We start from the raw sequence: 20,446 nt of genomic DNA, 5'->3' as shown, positions 1-20,446 counted from the left end.
TGGAGCATTATATGGGGTTCATTATTCTGTATGGAGCATTATATGGGGTCCATTATTCTGTATGGAGCATTATATGGGGTCCATTATTCTGTATGGAGCATTATATGAGGTTCATTATTCTGTATGGAGCATTATATGGAGTCCATTATTTTGTATGGAGCTTTATATGGGGTTCATTATTCTGTATGGAGCATTATATGGGGTCCATTATTCTGTATGGAGCATTATATGAGGTTCATTATTCTGTATGGAGCATTATATGGAGTCCATTATTTTGTATGGAGCATTATATGGGGTCCATTATTTTGTATGGAGTATTATATGGGGTCCATTATTCTGTATGGAGCATTATATGGGGTCCATTATTCTTTAAGGAGCATTACATGAGGTCCATTATTCTGTATTGAACATTATATGAGGGCCATTTTTCTGTATGGAGCATTAAATGGGGCTCATTATACTGTATGGAGGACTATACTGACCAGTCTAAAATGACATGTCTGCAGTCACTCTGTGTGACTGCAGACTCTTGAATCCCCCCAGGTCACGCACTGTGCGCTACAAGGATTCGCATGTTTCTGAGATATTGTAGAATTTAAAATAGATATCACTCATGTAATGTAAGAAGTAAGTGAAATCTTTGGCATTGTTCTGTATATATATTTCTCTGCCGTATCTTTGCATCATGAATCGCAGTATGTGTTAAAGGGGCCCACTGAGACTCTTTTGTCCGGGGCCCGCAAAAACGTAGTGCCGGCCCTGTACCGAGACAGCCCCTTTAATAAAGTGTTTAGCAAGGTTAAATGACTTTCAATGCTAGATGTAAATATAAAAAAAGAATAAAGTTTAGTTACTCATCAAAAATATTGCAGAAAAAAAGCATCATTGTCTGATAGAACGAGGTTTTATTTCATGGAGGTAAAGTAACATCAGGCCAGTATGTTTGTGACCTGAAAAATAAAAACCTTCTTCAGGTTGCAAAAGGCTGATGTGTAAAGAGTTCATTATAAATATTTTCTGAGAATGTCTGCAAAAGTTTTTGCGGACCATGAAGTCTCAATAAAACAAATATTTGAGCTGTAAAGTAAGCTTATACTGAATAACTCACATTGCACATTCTGAATGTTGCATTTTATTATGTCATTTTCTACATAGGGTATGGTATCTGTTACAAAAATCTATAGGATTCCTTATTAAATAATGATGTTGTGCTTAAGGTGGCAATTCCGTTTCGATAAGATCCAACATATATGTCCTGTAAAGGTTCTCGTTTTACAGTCACATATCCACCGGCGGCAGTGATCACTCCTGCATGTATTGCTGTTGGACACAAATCCGAGTCCTGGGAAAAAACATTGACATTAACTGATATGCTGCACATACAAATCTGTATAAAAACATCTCTGCGACTTCTGTGAGTGAATGTTCCACTAAGAAACCATGTAATGAAGAAAAGGAAGAAAAAGATACATAACCTTAGGAATGTATATGGAAATACATGCAGAGCTCAATCCCTATATTTAGGCATCCATATCGGTACTGTATTTTACCATCATGTGAATTAGATCTAAGAGTAAGTACATACCTTTTTGGGGAGAAGGTAAGGTGGGGGAGGGGTGGTGCTAAATTTGGGAATCGTTCTGTCTTTCATCTTGGATACAATGCTTTGCTTGTCAGCTGACCGGAGTAACGTGAACTTGGCACATGGATAATCAGCATTGCCAAGAGCACTCTCCTTTTTATCTGAGCTCAGCATTTACATTAAGACATACTATGGACTTTGAACTACTCCGGGTTATTCTCATTAGAAATGAGCAGAGACAAAATGTAGCCCTGGCATTTCAATGCACACAGGCCCATGCAGTCCCCACTCCCGTCCTCAGATTGGCGTCTTTGTTACTTATATAATACTGTCTGCAGGAAATCAAGATTTACTGCAAGAACTGTTTCCAATAATACTGCTATATTACACTTAATAATAATAATACCACAATAATGCAATATAACAAGCAAATACCACCAGATCATAACAACATATTACTAGCATATACCGTAGTGAAACAACCATAGTGATCATTAATCATAACCCTTGTGACCACCATATAATGAACTTATAATGATAATATCAGTTTTACACCAGTTCTCTGTGGACCACACATTTGTATAATGTACAGACGCCATTAACCTTCTCGATGATCTAAGTCATTAATTTTATCTTTTCTTTTCCATGAGGCCCTGACCGCCATGACCTCTTCTTCCGTCCATAACTCATCCCTGAAAAATGCAACATACAGACATCTTTGACTTACTGCTTTTCCAGGACAATCCTCACATACCCCCCATTTCTGCACAAACCATATAGTGCTATAACCAGTGCCCTAGACATTAATAATGCCCCCTCTGTGCCATGTGTAGTAATAGTACCCTCATTTTGTGCCACACATTTACAGTGTCCTCTCTGTGACTGTAGACAGTAATGTTCACTTACTATAAGCCCCTTAGTGTTCTCACCCACTATCATACCCCTTCCATGGCCCCCCTAGAGTATAATGATTAAAAATATGCCCCCTTACATTCCTACACCTACACAGCACGATGACCCCATAAAAGCCCACACAGTATGATGGTCACTACAGACTCCAGACAGAATGATACATAGTATGATTGAAAATGATGAAGCAGCCCTCCATAATATTATGGTCAGTATTACAGCCCCTTCTAGAATAATGGCCACCACTGACACCCACACAGCATGATGATCACCACTGACCCGCACACAGTATGATGGTTCTCCCACGATCCCCCTCACAGTATTATGGTTACCCCAGTCCCCCATACAATATTATGGTTCCCCCATTCCCGCCACACATTATGATGGTTCCCACACATTAAGATGGTCACCACTGCCCCCCACACATTATGATCATCTTCACAGCCCCCCACACGGTATGATGGTCCCCACACTTAGTATGATTGTCCTCCCCCAGCCCAGTACAGTATGATGGTTCCCCATAGCCCCCCCACACAGTATGATGGTTCCCCACACATATCTTGATTGTCCTCCCACAGCCCCCCCAAAAAATGATTGCCCCTCACAGTATTATGCGTATCACAGCCCACAGGAAAAAAACCTTATACTTACCTAATCCAGCCTCAACAGCAGCCGCTGTCTCCTCTTCTATTGTGTCTTGCAGTGGACGCGGATGGCACAATGCAGTGACTTGATTGCACCGAACAACGTTCCCTGAGTGATGCTGGCCCCAGCAAGCCAGTAGTGTCCTGCAGCCTGCCAGGGTAAATGACAAATCACGATACCAGCAGCTCTGTGCTCCGGCCTAGCTGTTATCAGTATCGGCTTCCCGAGGATGCCGATACTATTAACAGTGTTGCAAATTATGCATTTGCCAGATGGCCAGTCCAACCATAGGCGTGAGTCATTGATCAAAACCAAAAGGCAGCTGAAGGAGAAAAAAACCTGAATATATTAAACATCAGCTCAGTACTGCACAAGGGAAATATATTTCTAAAATATTTATAGTACATATATTTTATATGATGTTCGTGTGCAGATCAGAATGTAGGATTAGGTGCACAAATCTAAATGCAGCAAAAAGTCTGTCCATTATTAGCACCACGAGCTTTGTACGTGTGGCTGCACCCTGATACAACAGGGTGCAGCAGAATCATGAACTTACGCCCCATGCCTAAACCCTGCCTCTTCAGCCAGTCATAAACCAAATATAAAACACATCAGCCGGAGATTATCCCTCGTGTTCTCTGTAGGATTTCTTCTAGAATATTTCTGGATCTTGCAGAAAAATTAACAAACAGTGAGGACAACTGTATTTTATGTATAGTTATTTTTTCTAGGTTTAGCGTTGTTTTATAGGAAACATATAATTAGTTCTGCTATAAAGGGGCTAGAGACACATTTCAGAAAATATTATGGGTTGCAGCAGTAAGTTTTAACAGCCTTTCATGCAGGGGCGTACATAGAAATCATGGGGCCCCATAGCAGAAGGTCTAATTGCCCCCCCCCCCAAATGAATAAATAAATATTTGTCTGTGTCACAGAAGAGCAGATCTCACAACTTTCCAGCCTTTACATAGTAATTTTCCTACTGCTAAAGTCCTAGATCCCTCTTTCATTTCCCCATAAAGTATGATGCCAACAAAAGTGCCCCCCAAACACAGTATGATACCCCCATGATGCATTCCTCCACATTAGCCTCCATATGCACGGTATAATGACCCTACAGTACCCCACTTCAACTCCCAAAGCAAAGTATGGTGACACCAACACAGTATGATCCCCCAACTGTGACCCCCACAGAGCCCTCCATACACTATAATGGGCTTACATACAGTATAATGGCCTGCACTAGCTCTCCGAACAGTATAATGGCCCCCCACATAGCCCTCAAAATATTATAATGGCCCCACATAGCCTTCCATATAGTATAATACGCCACTGATAATCCTCCATATAGTATAATGCGCCCCCATAATCCTCCATATAGTATAATGCACCCCCCATAATCCTCCATATAGTATAATGAACTTCCCATGGTCCTCCATAGAATATAATTCACTCCCCACAGCCCTCCATACAGTATATTACACACCCCATAGGGTAAAATGCAGCCCCCATATAATATAATGCACCCCACAGTCCTGCAGTATTATGGGCACCGCGTACTCACTGATTTTTAAAATACCGTATATTTTAAATAAGCTGACCCGAGTATAAGCCGAGGCCCCTAATTTTACTACAAAAAAACTGGAAAAACGTATTGACTCGAGTGTAAGCCTAGGGTGGGAAATGCAGCAGCTAATAGTAAATTTCCCAATCCTGGTACGTATGGCACCCCTCATCCCCCAATCCTGGTATGTGTGGCCTCCTCAGTCCCCCAATCCTGGTATGTGTGGCCTCTTCAATCCCCAAATCCTGGTATGTGTGGCCTCCTCAATCCCCCAATCCTAGTATGTGTGGCCTCCTCAATCCCCCAATCCTGGTATGTGTGGCCTCCTCAATCCCCCAATCCTGGAATGCGTGGTCTCCTCAATCCCCCAATCCTGGTATGTGTGGTCTCCTCAATTCCCCAATCCTGGTATGTGTGGCCTCCTCAATCCCCCAATCCTGGTATGTGTGGCCTCCTCAATCCCCCAATCCTGGTATGTGTGGCCTCCTCAATCCCCCAATCCTGGTATGTGTGACCTCCTCAATCCCCCAATCCTGGTATGTGTGGTCTCCTCAATCACCTAATCCTGGTATGTGTGGTCTCCCCAATCCCCCAATCCTGGCATGTGTGGCCTCCTCAATCCCCCAATCCTGGTATGTGTGACCTCCTCAATCCCCCAATCCTGGTATGTGTGGCTTCCTCAATCCCCCAATCCTGGTATGCGTGGCCTCCTCAATCCCCCAATCCTGGTATGTATGGCCTCCTCAATCCCCCAATCCTGGTATGCGTGGCCCCCTCAATCCCCCAATCCTGGTATATGTGGTCCCCTCAATCCCCCAATCTTGGTATGTGTGGCCCCCCAAACTCCCAATCCTGGTATATATGGCCCCCTCATCCCCCAATCACTGCACACACAAAAAAAATAAACACTAATACTCACCTTCCTTCCTCACCTTTGCTCCAGCGCATTCTCAGATCCCGAGGTGAGCTGCTGCTGCCGGCATATTCACTCCTCTCCATGCCAGGACTATGGGCGTGGAGAAGCGTGAATATGCATTCTCTTTAGTAGCAGGCACTCAGCTCTCCTCCGTGCCAACTACTAAAGAGAATGAATATTCCCTCTTCTCCATGCCCATGGGAGTGGAGAAGAGGGAATATTCATGTCCCTTTAGCAGCGGGCACACGTGATGTGCTCCGCTCCACCGCAACCTCCCTCCCCCCACCACTATCCACCAATACTCACCTATACAACTCATCCCCACGCTACTTGGGTCCCCCCCCTGCTTGGGACCCCTCGGCTCACGGGCCCCCCGCGGTCATGGGCCCCATAGCAGTGGCGTGGTCTGCAGCCATTGGAGGTACGCCACTGCTTTCATGGCTCATTGAGACGTCAAGGATTATTCTCATGCTCAAAAAATGAGTGTTTCTTATTATAATTTCATTATTGTTTGGTCAGTGTGTCAGATTTTATCATGAGAGTTTGGTCAGAGTTTCATCAGTTTTTTTTTGGATGATTTGTGAACTGATTGAGCAGGGGTGAACACTGACAGCTTAGGGCCCCTTTGTAAGATGCCAAGGGCGGTAGCTGTGGGTGAGCTGCTGCTCCTCCACGCCCTGACACTTTACAAACAGTGTCCCAGTCTAGTTGTGTTGTGCTGTGTACCACATTGCATTGTACTCACTTGCATGGCCGGAAATTTCGCTATCTCCACGTCCTCAGTTCAGGATCATCCGCACACACATCACGGAACACCCGGTTCATTTTAACATGTTCAAATTTACTGGACAGTTCAAGTACATCAGTCTTTAATACACAGTATTGAGCACAGCACCCTCTGGTTCCAGTTCCATCAACACAGTACATTTCAAGCTTTTGCTTATGTTCAGCTCACACGGTCCCTACTTTAACAGCTCCTGTTAACCCTAGGGACTCCCCATCCGGCACCACAGCATTCCCAAGATCCGTTACGTTTCCATCACGTGGTTCCCTGCCCGGCTTCCTCTGTATGGAAGGGATTAAGACACACTCCTCAGTGCCTAGTTTGGGCCGTAGGCCCTGAACATTGCAGTAAAGTCTACACAAAATTTGGTATGACCTCATGATGCCAGAATGATATGTACTTTTCGTGCTTCACGCCCAATGCACCTTGAACTTGATCTTGATACGAACCTCACACTTACTCTAACTAAACCAGGAAGTAGTTCCTCTTTTTACTTGACCTTATCCCCTCTCATAATGGGCTGGTCCCACACATTTAATTATATCCTACACTATTCCTAACACTTCTACACTACCCCGAAGCTGAACATGCCAGAGTTACCTTAGGCATTACCTAGTAGTACCCACACAGCAGCATCAGTACTATAACACTGTATATTAGTTATATTACACTCTTCACATTACACAATAAAATGCAATAAAACCGCAAGTCAGTATTTCTACAATGCAATTAGCTGTCTTTAGAGGCAGGTATAAAACAGTCTCGGTCACGCCCTTACACCTGTGCAAGAAATGTGTTTGGGCCCCATTTCTTTTATGGCGACTAAGCTACAGATATATATACAGTGTCCTCTCATTATATATATATTGCTGCCCCTTATTATATACAGTAGTGCCCTCTCTTGTTATGTACAGAACTGTTCCTTATGTATCGGATTATTTTGTTATTTATAGTGCCCGGTTTTTATTTCATAACGTCCTCTCTTGTTAGATATAAACTGAAATGACTGCTGATAGAGCATGGGAAAACTTATTTTCTGATGAAGCAAGATGATGGACTGGTCTTCTGGTCACCAGCTGCTCCATCAGCTCCTCCATCAGCAGTCATTTTATATCTAACAAGAGAGGACTATGTAATAAAGAGGGCGCTTGGATAACAAAAATAAGAATAATACGTTATGAAAGGGACGGTGCTATACATAACAAAAGATGATACTATATAATAAGGTTGTAGTTGATGAAATGTTGAACAATGAATGTTATTGATAAAAGCCAGAGATGCGCTGAAACATGTCTTAATTTGATTCATTTTTTAGTGGCTTAAAAGCCTGATTCATCAATATGTGATTGTCCGGACCTCTTTGAATTCAATACATTGCATTTTCCTCGAGCACAACTTCACACAGCGTGCCTGATCCACTCTTGGACTTTACACCTTCCTGGGATATTGTCCCCCATCCTGGTCCCCTTCCTGGGATATTGTCCCCCATCCTGGTCCCCTTCCTGGGATATTGTCCCCCACCCTGGTCCACTTCCTGGGATAATGTGTGCCATCATAGTCCCCTTCCTGGGGCAATGTGCCCCATCCTAGACCCTTTCCTTGGTTAATGGACCCAGTTCCGTTCTTCTTCAACACATTAAAAAAAATCGAAACATTATGCTCACCTTTCTCCGTCCTTTTCTATACTGGGCGCAGGAGTCGGCAGCTGACGTTGGTGTGCGTGCCATGGCACATGACATCACTACTAGTGTTGAGCAAATTTGTTTGGCATTTCAAATTCGGGTTCGTGTTCGGGGTTCCGGCTTGTTCGCGCCCAAAAAATCGGCTCCACCCATGAACATCCGTGATTTGCCACGCTGTCACGCAGATAACATCATAATATGAACAGCCACATAGCCTATAATGGATTTGAGTTATACCCGTGAAAAACACGGATTGAACTCATCCGAGAAAAATTGATTTCTGGATGAGCCCTTACGCCACGAGCATACGTTCAGTATTTGATCAGTATTTTACATCAGTATTTGTAAGCCAAAACCAGGAGTGGGTGATAAATGCAGAATTGGTGACGTGTTTCTATTATACTTTTTCTCTAATTGTTCCTCATCTGGTTTTGGATTACAAATACTGAGGTAAATACTAAACGTGTGCACGTGGTCTAACTTTGCAAGTGTCTGCTGGGCGGTTCCTAAGTAGGCGAGTGTCCTGGTGTTATAATGTTATGCCCTCTCATCTAGGCTTCATTGACAGCTCGAATGCCTCCAGCATAATTCACTGTTGATTGCAAGGATGTGAAATAAGCCTAGAACCCTAGATAGAGGAGGTTGTCCCCAAGACATCAAGAGATTTGCTTGCTACAGAATGATCCAAAAGCAATTTGCATATGATGCCGGAGCTTTTTTATGAACTTCAGTGTGTGATTTATTACTGCTACTATTATTATTATTATTGCTACTACATATAGATATGTTCGGAAATCTATGTAGCCCCTATTTAGCAGTTCGAGCGGTTTAGGGGGGGTTAAAACTTGTTGACAGGTTTAACACATGTTTATTGAAGATAAAAATATCTTACAGATGTGTAAATGTCCGTTCCCCAAGCAACATATAATATATTGCAGTTTGCTGGGCACTCAATCCTAAGAAGAAATAGAAAATAATGAGACCCAATAATAAGCATCATTCAAAATATCCACACATTTCTGAAGTGTCAGTGTGATATACAGAGGTTTGGCAATCTGCATGCATGGGGATTATTGCACAAAAGGGACCCTCCTCCTTTTAACAAACCATGAAGTGTGTATATCTGCATACTGTAATAAATATGAATAATACATCCATTCAAGTATGAATGTTGGTGGCTGTCTGGACTCATACCTTCACTTCTTTACTTGGTAATATTTGTATTTTTGTATCTATTTACTTTAGTTTATACATGTTTTGAACTGTTCTATCTTGAGACCTTTACCTGTATATGTACATTTCTTTACTTGAATTACTGTTTCTTATGACTTTGCAAATATCCTCTACAGAGATGAAGAGGACTTCAACTCTAGCGCCACCAATTGGATGTAGCAATCCTTAAAGTCAATATTGAGCCTTACCACATGACTTAGGTTAAGAAGTTAAACTGGGAGCTCCATTTGCAGACACATGTTTCAGGGTGTTTGCCCCTCCTCAGTGAAAAGCAGGAGATCTAGTTTGGGTAGCTGAGGGGCCTCTGACTGGGGGTCTAAGCTGTACTTTACTTTGGTCCCTGACTCTAGGTAACCTCCTGTTTTCTGGTTTCCCTATACCTGTTGTTTATCCCTGTGCAATAAATATGCATTAAGTAATAAAGATTAATGTGATTCTAATCAGTAACTTGTGTTCCGCACCATTTTTGGCTATGTTTTCCTTATAAAACTAGGTGTTTGCTTATAGACTTATTTACATGTTTGTTTATAGACTTATTTATAAGCTTAGTGGGAGTATATTTGGTATATACTAATATTACTCACAGGAGCGGATCTCCTTGCAACAAATCTAAATAGGTACTACAACCAATTAGTCCTGTAAGGAAAAGAGAGAGAGAATTAAAAAATATCACCCTGTTTTTACAGGTAATACACTTTTTGCATGTGTTTTCATTATGCAAAATTTGAGAATAGATCCAGAAAAGAAGAAAAGCTTAAATGTTTAGGTATTGTTTACACTGCAGGTTTTTTGTTCTTTTTTTTTTTGCAAAGCTGTGAGTTGATCAAAAAAGAAGAATGTCCTTGATGTAACCCTCACCTTTTTTTGACCAAAGAAAAGCACAAAAACTGGAAAGAGTGAACTATGAATAGTTAAACACTTTATTGTATCTCTTATATGACAATTTATTTTTACCTATTTATTATAACACCACTTTTTTTTAATATTTTTCTCCCATAAATTGGCTTAAGAATTTCACTGTTTTCATTTAAAGGGGTTATCTGGGACTATTTTTTTTTCTTATGGGCTTAAAAACTTACAGGCAGGTAGTTATTAAGTTGTTGACTGATTGACTGTTGTGTCCAGCGCTGATCTCTGCTGGCTCAGAGTGGTCACTGGCGGCTCCTGCAGGTGATTCTGTGGCTTCCACTGATGTCACATCCACAGAGCAGCTGCACTTCTTTTGTTCTGTTAATGGGGTGTGACTGATGATCAAATGCTGATTGACAGCTGGCTCCCTGCTGCACAAATGCAGGGAGTCAGCATGACATTGGCAGTAACACCCCCATCAACAGAGCAGCCTGGAAGAGTCAGAGCTCCTCTGTTGACATGAAGCTGCAGAATCACCTGCAGGAAGTCAATGATTGCTCTAAGCAACTCCCTGCCTGTCAGTTCTTAGCCCAATAGAAAAAAATAAAATAGTTCCGGAAAGCCTGTTTAAAATATCCTGGTATACATATGTATGCTACGACAATGACATTTGGCCTGATCGGTTAATGAAAAGAGGAGTCAGGGTTGCCATCCGGTAAGAGTTGGTTCGCTGGGCTCCCATCTATAGTCTTCATCTTATCTCCATATTGACAGGATTAATAGTCGAATTGAAGGGATTATAATTTGGATTCTGAGTTTTCTCTGATCCAAACAGTTGAGGAGGAAGCTTTTTCCCGCTGGCAATCAAACCACAACAGAGACTAAAAAATGTGCATAAAAATACTATATATAAAGAAAAGAAAACGACATTGTTATTGCACATAAATGGAGTGATGGAAGTATGGGTGCAAACTCGGGTATGCAAATATCACCAAATATCATCAAAAATTGCATTTCATGAGCACCATTGGTAAAAGATTTTTCATTAAAAACAAAGCCACAGTGGAAGATGAAACAACATTAGCAGGAAACAATGGAGGAACAGAAAAGATTTTCTATATATTTACAAAAAGTCGAGTAAAAATGTAAATTCTGTGTGCATAAATGAGTTTATTTTTCATGAGAAAAACAGTGACATAGAAGAAATAAATGCTAGGATAATGTAGGATCACAGAGCACGACCCCTATTGATAATAAAAATGAATATGGTATATTGATTGAATGAAAAAAGACAATGCCCAAGTATCATGAATATAATTAAAGGATAAACTATAATGCAAAGATGGATAATATTCTGTGACGAACATAAAAAAAAGTAAAGTACCTGTGCTCTGAATAACTATTTGCCATGTAATTAGTTTGGACAACGTCAAAGATGTATTTAGAAAATCTTTACAGAGAGAGAACACTCCACGGTTACTGTAACCCCTTTTTGTGTCTTATTTACATGTTTAAATATTTATGAACATTCTTTTAACATTGGTGCTCATGTGCTCAAATTGACTGGACATACTGGCAGACAGGGGCTAAGTGGTTAAAAAAAATAAAGTTATTAAAATTTTGAATCTAACAGAAAATACCTGTTCCCCAAACCACTGGCAGCATGAATCAGAAATTTTGTTGTGTTTGTTTTATTCTGAAATACTGCGATGTTTCAGAGAAAATAGACTTTGAAAATCCATCTGGGATTATACAGTACGTCTTGGATGACAAGTCAGATGGTGATTGAAATGCTGTGGCATGACCTTAAAAAGGCGGTTCATGCTCGGTATCCCTCCAATGTGGCTGAATTACAGCAATTTTGAAAACATAAGTGGCCAAAATTCCTCCAGAGCGATGTAAAATACTCATTGACAGTTATCGCAAACGCTTGATTTCATTTTTTGCTGCTAAGGGCGGCCCAACCAGTTATTAGGTTTCAGGGGGCAACCACTTTTTGACACAGGGCCCTGTAGGCTTGGATTTCTTTTTCCCTTAATAATAAAGACCTTCATTTAAAAACTGCATTTTGTGTTTACTTGTGTTATCTTTGTCTAATATTTAAATTTGTTTTGTGATCTGAAACATTTAAGTGTGACAAACATGCAAAAGAATAAGAAATCAGGAAGGGGGGAAAAGACTTTTTTCACACCGCTGTATATTTATGAATAGCAGCAAAGGACTGAAATGTTCTTGAAATTTTAGATTTTAGAGTACATTTTACAAAAATCTTACCAATTTTAGTTACTATTGTCGTCGCAATCGGAATAGTAGAAGTGGTAGTGGTGAACACTGATGTTACTTTTGCAGGAGCAGTAGTCGTCGGAAAAGTAGAAGTAAAATTGGTGGTACTAGGAGTATTACTGGCAAGGGATGTGCTGGAACTGGCAGCATTAGTAGAAAGGGTGGTACTCTGAGTCACTATCTGTGTGGAGGAACTAGGAAATGTAAAGGAGGTGGTAGATATTCCAGAACTGAGGCTGAATATTCCATTTAGAATGGATCCAGTGTACGCCTCTTGGCCTGGCATCTTCTGCACCGTAATATACCCTCCTCCATTAGAAATGATACCAGAATGAATAGCAGCAAGGCATACGGGTGTGTTCTGTAGAGAAGATGAGGACAACTATAACACATATAAAACATACACATATTAAGATGCGAAGCAAAATATATTGCAAGGCCTCTTGACACTTTTTTTTTTTGCAGAAAAATAAAACTTGTTTATTAACATTGCAACGTTCCAAACTAGGACATTTCAGCACTGCCCCAAGACCATTCACAAAATCCTTTCAAAGTGCACGATAGAACCCTAATTTAAGTGAAGTTTGCATAAGCGGCCTCATTTTCAAAGACTGTCTCAGCAAAATTGTGACTTTTAGCAAGTATGAAAAAATCATGTTAAAATGCCACCATTTTTTTGGTACATTATTTTTTTTCTGTCATTTTCCTTTTTTCCCCCCAAATGATGCATTTTGCTGCTTACATTTTTGGTAGGTCTTATTTTTTACGCATTGTTTACAATCATGTCATTCATAAATTTTGAGTGTTATGGATCCTCTAAGAATTACATCATTTGTGAAAAACGCAACAGAGTTGCCTCCAAAAAACGTACAATACATACTGTAAATGTGTTTTTTTATCTAGGGGGAAAAATAAAAACAATGGATGTTTACATGAGAAAAAAAATGTCATATAAATCACCTAGCCTGCAACATGCTGCACTTGAAAGGGTTAGAAATGTACTGTGTTATTACAGTCAAAATCTATCCTCAGCGTTGTTTCTTGAAAGGTTGTGAAGGCATCTTAAAGAGAAAATGTTATTGGGATCAACCCTCATAACCTGTCTATTTGGGCATGTAGGTAATAGGAAGCTGAATAAAATGATACCTTAATATCTGCGATCTGATTTGTTATTCCAGAGAAATCCACGTTTTTCTTATATGTAAATGAGTTGTTAAGATCTATGGGCCGGACATACACTACCGTTCAAAAGTTTGGGGTCATTTAGAAATTTAATTATTTTTGAAAGAAAAGCACATTTCTTTTCAATGAAGCTAACATTAAATGAATCAGAAATACACTCTATACATTGTTAATGTGGTAAATGACTATTCTAGCTGCAAACGTCTTGTTTTTATTGCAATATCTACATAGGTGTATAGAGGCCCATTTCCAACAACCACCACTCCAGTGTTTTAATGGGTCATTGTGTTTGCTAACTGTGTAAGAAGGCTAATGGATGTTTAGAAAACCCTAGAAAACCCTTGCACAAGTATGTTAGCCCAGCTGAAAACGGTTTGGCTGATTTGAGAAGCTATAAAATTGACCTTCCTTTGAGCTAGTTGAGAATCTGGAGCATTACATTTGTTTGTACTATGAAACTCTCAAAATGGGCAGAGAAAGAGAACTTTCATGTGAAACTCGACAGTCTATTCTTGTTCTTAGAAATGAAGGCTATTCCATGCGAGAACTTGCCAAGAAACTGAAGATTTCTTACAACGGTGTGTACTACTCCCTTCAGAGGAGAGCACAAACAGGCTCTAACCAGAGTAGAAAGAGAAGTGGGAGGCCCCGCTGCACAACTGAGCAACAAGACAAGTACATTAGAGTCTCTAGTTTGAGAAATCAATGCCTCACAGCTCCTCAACTGGCAGCTTCATTAAATAGTACAGACAAAACGCCAGTGTCAACGTCCACAGTAAAGAGGCGACTCCCAGATGCTGGCCTTCAGGGCAAAGTGGCAAAGAAAAAGCCATATCTGAGACTGGCTAATAAAAGGAAAAGATTAATATGGGCAAAAGAACACAGACATTGGACAGAGGAAGATTGGAAAAAAGTTTTATGGACAGACAAATCAAAATTTGAGGTGTTTGGATCACACAGAAGAACATTTATGAGACGCAGAACAACTGAAAAGATGCTGGAAGAGTGCCTGACGCCATCTGTCAAGCATGGTGGAGGTAATGTGATGGTCTGGGGTTGCTTTGGTGCTGGTAAAGTGGGAGATTTGTACAAGGTAAATGGGATTTTGAATAAGAAAGGCTATCACTCCATTTTGCAACGCGATGCCATACCCTGTGGACAGCGCTTGATTGGAGCCAATTTCATCCTACAACAGGACAATGACCCAAAGCACACCTCCAAATTATGCATGAACTATTTAGGGAAGAAGCAGGCAGCTGGTATTCTATCTGTAATGGAGTGGCCAGCACAGTCACCAGATCTCAACCCCATTGAGCTGTTGTGGGAGCAGCTTGACCGTATGGTAAGCAAAAAGTGCCCATCAAGCCAATCCAACTTTTGGGAGGGGCTTCAGGAAGCATGGGGTGACATTTTTCAAGATTACTTCAGCAAATTAACAGCTAGAATGCCAAAGGTCTGCAATGCTGTAATTGCTGCAAAGGGAGCATTCTTTGACGAAAGCAAAGTTTGTGTAACATCCCTGGCGGCGTGCTGGCATGGCTTACCATCTCCCACCATGCAAGACTGCCAACTTATCTATCAGTCCAGGCTGTGCACTATACTCCTTTACTTGCTGTGTGCATGTCTCTTGTCTGCTGGCTTATGGCGGCGGCGCTGGTACTTTCTGATTCTTAAAGTTACAGTGTGCGCAGTCCTAATGTGTCCCCAGCCTATTGCTGTGAGTCACTGGATACTTAAACCTCCCCCACCCTGTGGGAGGTGCCTGAGCAACACTTTCTTTCAGTGTGTTCCTTGCAACTAAGTTGCCAGATCCTGTCCTGTATCTTGTCTGTTTCCGCCACTGGGGGCTGAGTACCCAGGCCCGTTACCTGTATCTGTGACTTCTAGTCTATTCCTGCCACCCTGGGGGCTGAGTACCCAGGCTCGTTCCTGTATCTCGTTCCAGTGTCAGTTCCTGTCTGAACTGTGTCCTAGCTCGTTACCTGTTTGTCTCTATGTCCGATCCATCCCTTTCCCTGCAGTGTCTGAACCAGTACCTAACTCCAACTCATTGTCTCTGTACTTCTGTTTGTGAGTTTTGTGTCCACTCGCTACTTCATTGCAAGTACCTTGTGTGTATCTAGTGCTGCTTGTCCCGTTTCCCTTCCTCCATATCTACTGTAAGGCAGCGCTAGTCATCATACTGGGGTTACTCGCTTCGCTACGTCAATCAATGCACACGTGCAATGTCTTTATGTATTTTCTCACAATGCTGCAGTTTATTACTTCATAAGCCACAGTTCGCCAGGTCCAACTCCGTGGCACGCCGACACACATTAACACAATGTTCATGAGCCAAGTGGCACACAGGCCCACTTGCTCCAGGTTACAGCTTACGGCAAGGTAAAAATAGCAATGTTCATATCACAATGTCCATATAGCACAGGGTATTACCTTTGCCGGGTTTAGCTGTCTCAGTCCATTACGCTTGCCACCACTGTGGCTTTGTGGCTTCCCAGGTAGGGGTCTCTAGCCGTCGTCCCCTCGTAGGCTACTGGTATGTCTTCCACACTTGACATCCAGCCTGCGCCTTTCAGGGTTCCTCAACAAGCCGGCTCTCCCTCAAAGGCCACTGGCATCCACGCACAGGATCCGGGCTCGGCCTTTCAGGCTGCCAGGCTTCACTCTCGGCCTCACTAGGCCTCTCACAAACGGTGTCCCACACACACGGAGCACAGGCCTCACGCCTCACACCGAACACACATGTCTCAAATCACCAGGGTTTATATATCCTGTGCACAGACACCCTCATACTGACAGGACCTTGCTGATGTCACAGTCATGTGATCAGTCAGCTGTGTGAATAGGTCCTGTGTGCTGTCCCAGTCATGTGTACAGAGCTTTACTGTGCATACAGGACCTGTGTGATGTCACAGTCATGTGACCAGTCAGTTAAAGGGGAAGGTACATGGTCAGGTAAAACCCATCCTGGACCTTTTACAGTTATGCTAGCAAGCTGCTGCATTACACTACCTCCTATGTTCTAGTTATCTTCCTGTGTTTCCCAGTCTGTTCCATGTGAACAGAGCCCTGTCCTGTCTGTCCGCACTTGCGGTTCTGCTCTTCTCTGCTCCGTTTGTCCTCCGCACCTACGGTTCTGCTCTGTTCTGCTTGTCCTCTGCATCTGCGGGTCTGCTCTGCTCCGCTTGTCCTCCACACCTGCCGTTCTGCTCAGCTCCGCTTGTCCTCCGCACATGCGGTTCTGCTCTGCTCCGCTTGTCATCTGCACCTGCAGGTTCTGCTGTGCTCTGCTCCGCTTGTCCTCTGCACCTGTGATTCTGCTCTGCTCCTCTTGTCCTCCGCACCTGCGGTTCTGCTCTGCTCCGCTTGTTCTCCGCACCTGCGGTTCTGCTCTGCACTGCTCCGCTTGTCCTCTGCACCTGCGGCTCTGTTCCTGTATCCCAGTCTGTACTGGTCCCTATCCAGCCTATTTTCCTGCCTGCCTGTACATGCCTGTCTGCATACCAGCCGTACCTGCCAGTACCCACCTGTCTGCATACCAGCCAAACCTGCCCGTTCCTGCATTCCCCGGTGTAGGTCAACAGCTGTGACCTGTGCCACCTCCCACATCCCTCCTCGGATCACGGAGTCGATTAAGCCACCGTGTGTTCGTGGTCGGATCTGGCGAGGCCCCTAGTCACGCCCCTCCAGGCACTGCTCGGTTCGTGGCCCAGTGGAACCACTAACCACGCTCACGCCAGTCAGTCCGGGCGTGAGCGTAACAGTTTGCTCAGGCCATGGTCCCCGTTGAGTCCCACGGCCCTTCACTCTTGGAGACATTTGAATCCTTGTCTGGCCAATACATGCACCAAAAATTTTTTTTTTCCCAAGCTGAGGTCCAGGCGACTTACGCACCAGCCCAAATGGAGCTATCAGCACTCGTTCCTGCGGATCCGCCACGGTACTGTGGGGATCCAAAACAAAGCCGTGCGTTTGTGGAGCAATGCATGCTACATTTCAAATTCTATGCCAACTATTTTCCCACCAATCGGGTTAAAGTGGCATTTCTGATGTCCTACCTAGCGGGTGATGCCTTGAATTGAATCACCCCCCTATGGGAAGCAAAGGATCCTATCATCTCTGACCTGCAGGCCTTCCTGGAGGCCTTTCTAATGGTCTTCGATGACCCTAACCCTGAATCTTCTCCTATAGCTTCCCTTCCCAATATCCTGGAGCAGTCCAGATGGGTGATGTGTGTAGGTAGCCCACCAGTTCCCTCGCCTGAAGAGGCTGCTGCCCACACAGAATCCACACAGGATGACAATGCTCTGCAGAATACTTCCCTTTTCAACCTCAAGAGGCAGTCCAGTCGTGCAAGGCTTAGATGTAAACCGTCACATCAGGTTCTGTCTTCCCAAAGACCTCCTGTTCCCCAGCCTGTAGCGGCAGCTACCCGCACAGAATCCATGAAGGTTGACCATGTTCATCAGGCAAGGCAGAGGCTGGAACTCAGTCATAAAATCGGATTGCGGACCCGCTGCGGTTGTTTGGGACACCCTGACGGTCTTTGTCCAGCGAAGGTTGGAGAGTCCCAAGACATTAGGCCTGTAGGAGAGGCTGCCCTTGGCGTTAGTGTTTCCTCTTCACAGATGACTGTGACTGTCTCCGTGGCAAGCAAAGGCCTCCGATTAACCGGAAGTTTCAGGTTGAAAGCCGTGAAGAGTCGGTGTCTGATCCCTGTCCGACAACTCCAGAATCCGGTTTGGGCATTGTCAGAGGTAGAACGAGCTCTACTCAGAAACAGTCAAAATGTGTCTGTACAAATCAAGCTCCAGATTGGAGCATTACACATGAAGAAGTTAACATTCAATGTGCTGTCTGGTTTACCCACAGGTCGTCAAGAGCCCAGATATCTAGTGCCCGCTCAGGTCTGGAGATCCTGCATGGTGTTTCCTGGGGGACTGCTGAGGTACAAGGGGTATCCAGTCCCCATACCTTCAGGACAGTCAGCAATGTCTTCTTCTTCTTCACCAGATCTGCTAGTCGCTGACTCGCTGTGCGCTTAAGTCTCTGAAAGAAGGGAAGTGGAGGCAATGTCCCCACACAGTCTTGACAATTGTACCAATGATCTGGCTTCAGGTACCACTCTGCATCACAGATGTGTCATCTCAGAAACCAGACTGAAGATGGTCCCGAAGCAAGGATCTTACATCTCTAATAAATCTGGCAATAAGTCCACCAAGGCGGTGGCTACCTCCAAGTCTCTGCACCCCTCCAACCAGGCGGATGACCTCCAGTTGTCTCTTGAATCCTCCGGGGTGCTACCTGATAGCAAATAGAGAGAGACTTTCCCACACCCTGTACCTGGTACTTCGCCCACTTCATCCAGTAAGCTTGGCAAAGTGTACGTCGAGGCGGTGGCAACCCCCAAGTCTCTGCTCCCCTCCTGCCAGGCGGAGGACTTCCAGTTGTCTCTTGAATCCTCCGGGGTGTTACCTGATATTCACAAATGGCGAGAGACTTTCCTACACCATGTTCCTGGTACTTCGTCCACTTCATCTGATGCTGAGGATGGCTCAATAGGACGAAGCATCCTAGTCACCAGGATGGTGAGACCAGTCTCGTTCCTTCTAGTGGACAGAAGAGGTAGTCTTCTTGAAGAGAAGTCTTGGGAATCCATTGTGAAGGATCGGCCTCCAACTTCTCTGCAGAAAATCTTTGCAGGCGTGAAGAAGAGGGGGCATAAAGGGGGGGTACTGTAACATCCCTGGCGGCGTGCTGGCATGGCTTACCATCTCCCGCCATGCAAGACCGCCAACTTACCTATCAGTCCAGGCTGTGCACTATACTCCTTTACTTGCTGTGTGCATGTCTCTTGTCTGCTGGCTTAGGGCGGCGGCGCTGGTACTTCCTGATTCTTACAGTGTGCGCAGTCCTAATGCGTCCCCAGCCTATTGCTGTGAGTCACTGGATACTTAAACCTTCCCCACCCTGTGGGAGGTGCCTGAGCAACACTTTCTTTCAGTGCGTTCCTTGCAACTGAGTTGCCAGGTCCTGTCCTGTATCTTGTCTGTTTCCGCCACCCTGGGGGCTGAGTACCCAGGCCCGCTACCTGTATCTCGTTCCAGTATCAGTTCCTGTCTGAACTGTGTCCTAGCCCGTTACCTGTTTGTCTCTATGTCTGATCCTTCCCTTTCCCTGCAGTGTCTGAACCAGTACCTAACTCCAACTCGTTGTCTCTGTACTTCTGTTTGTGAGTTTTGTGTCCACTCGCTACTTCATTGCAAGTACCTTGTGTGTATCTGGTTCTGCTTGTCCCGTTTCCCTTCCTCCGTATCTACCTCCTGTGTTCTAGCTATCTTCTTGTGTTTCCCAGTCTGTTCCATGTGAACAGAGCCCTGTCCTGTCTGTCCGCACTTGCGGTTCTGCTCTGCTTCGCTTGTCCTCCGCACCTGCGGTTCTGCTCTGCTCCGCTTGTCCTCTGCACCTGCAGTTCTGCTCTGCTCTGCTCCGCTTGTCCTGAGCACCTGCGGTTCTGCTCTGCTCTTCTCCGCTTGTCCTCCACACCTGCGGTTCAGCTCTGCTCCGCTTGTCCTCCGCACCTGCGGTTCTGCTCTGTTCTGCTCCGCTTGTCCTCCGCACCTGCGGTTCTGCTCAAATAAAAATCATTATTTCTAACCTTGTCAATGTCTGGACTATATTTTCTATTCATTTTGCAACTCATTTGATAAATAAAAGTATGAGTTTTTATGGAAAACACAAAATTGTCTGGGTGACCCCAAACTTTTGAACGGTAGTGTAGATCTCCCTGAGAATCTGCCTTCAGGGTTTATTT

General features: G+C 43.8%; 1 protein-coding gene across 2 annotated transcripts in view; it reads right to left on the bottom strand.

Moving 5' to 3' along the window:
* Window positions 1-1,126: 1,126 nt before the first annotated feature.
* The window catches only part of LOC141156415 (cysteine-rich secretory protein LCCL domain-containing 2-like), a 36,087-nt gene continuing 16,767 nt past the window's right edge, over window positions 1,127-20,446 (bottom strand). For both annotated transcript variants that reach the window (XM_073642608.1, XM_073642609.1), the window contains exons 5-8: window positions 12,442-12,811; window positions 9,903-9,954; window positions 8,978-9,041; window positions 1,127-1,342 (exon numbers count right to left, since the gene is read on the bottom strand). In XM_073642608.1, the coding sequence (XP_073498709.1) occupies window positions 1,169-1,342; window positions 8,978-9,041; window positions 9,903-9,954; window positions 12,442-12,811 (660 nt within the window). In that variant the 3' untranslated portion in view covers window positions 1,127-1,168. The remainder of the gene's footprint in view (window positions 1,343-8,977; window positions 9,042-9,902; window positions 9,955-12,441; window positions 12,812-20,446) is intronic.

This window comes from Phyllobates terribilis, unplaced genomic scaffold (assembly GCF_046119375.1).
Source record: "Phyllobates terribilis strain yellow unplaced genomic scaffold, ASM4611937v1 Scaffold_8__6_contigs__length_399053987, whole genome shotgun sequence".
Taxonomy (NCBI): Eukaryota; Metazoa; Chordata; class Amphibia; order Anura; family Dendrobatidae; genus Phyllobates; species Phyllobates terribilis.
Note: the sequence above shows the minus strand (reverse complement) of the source record. Positions and strands in the feature narration are given on the sequence as shown.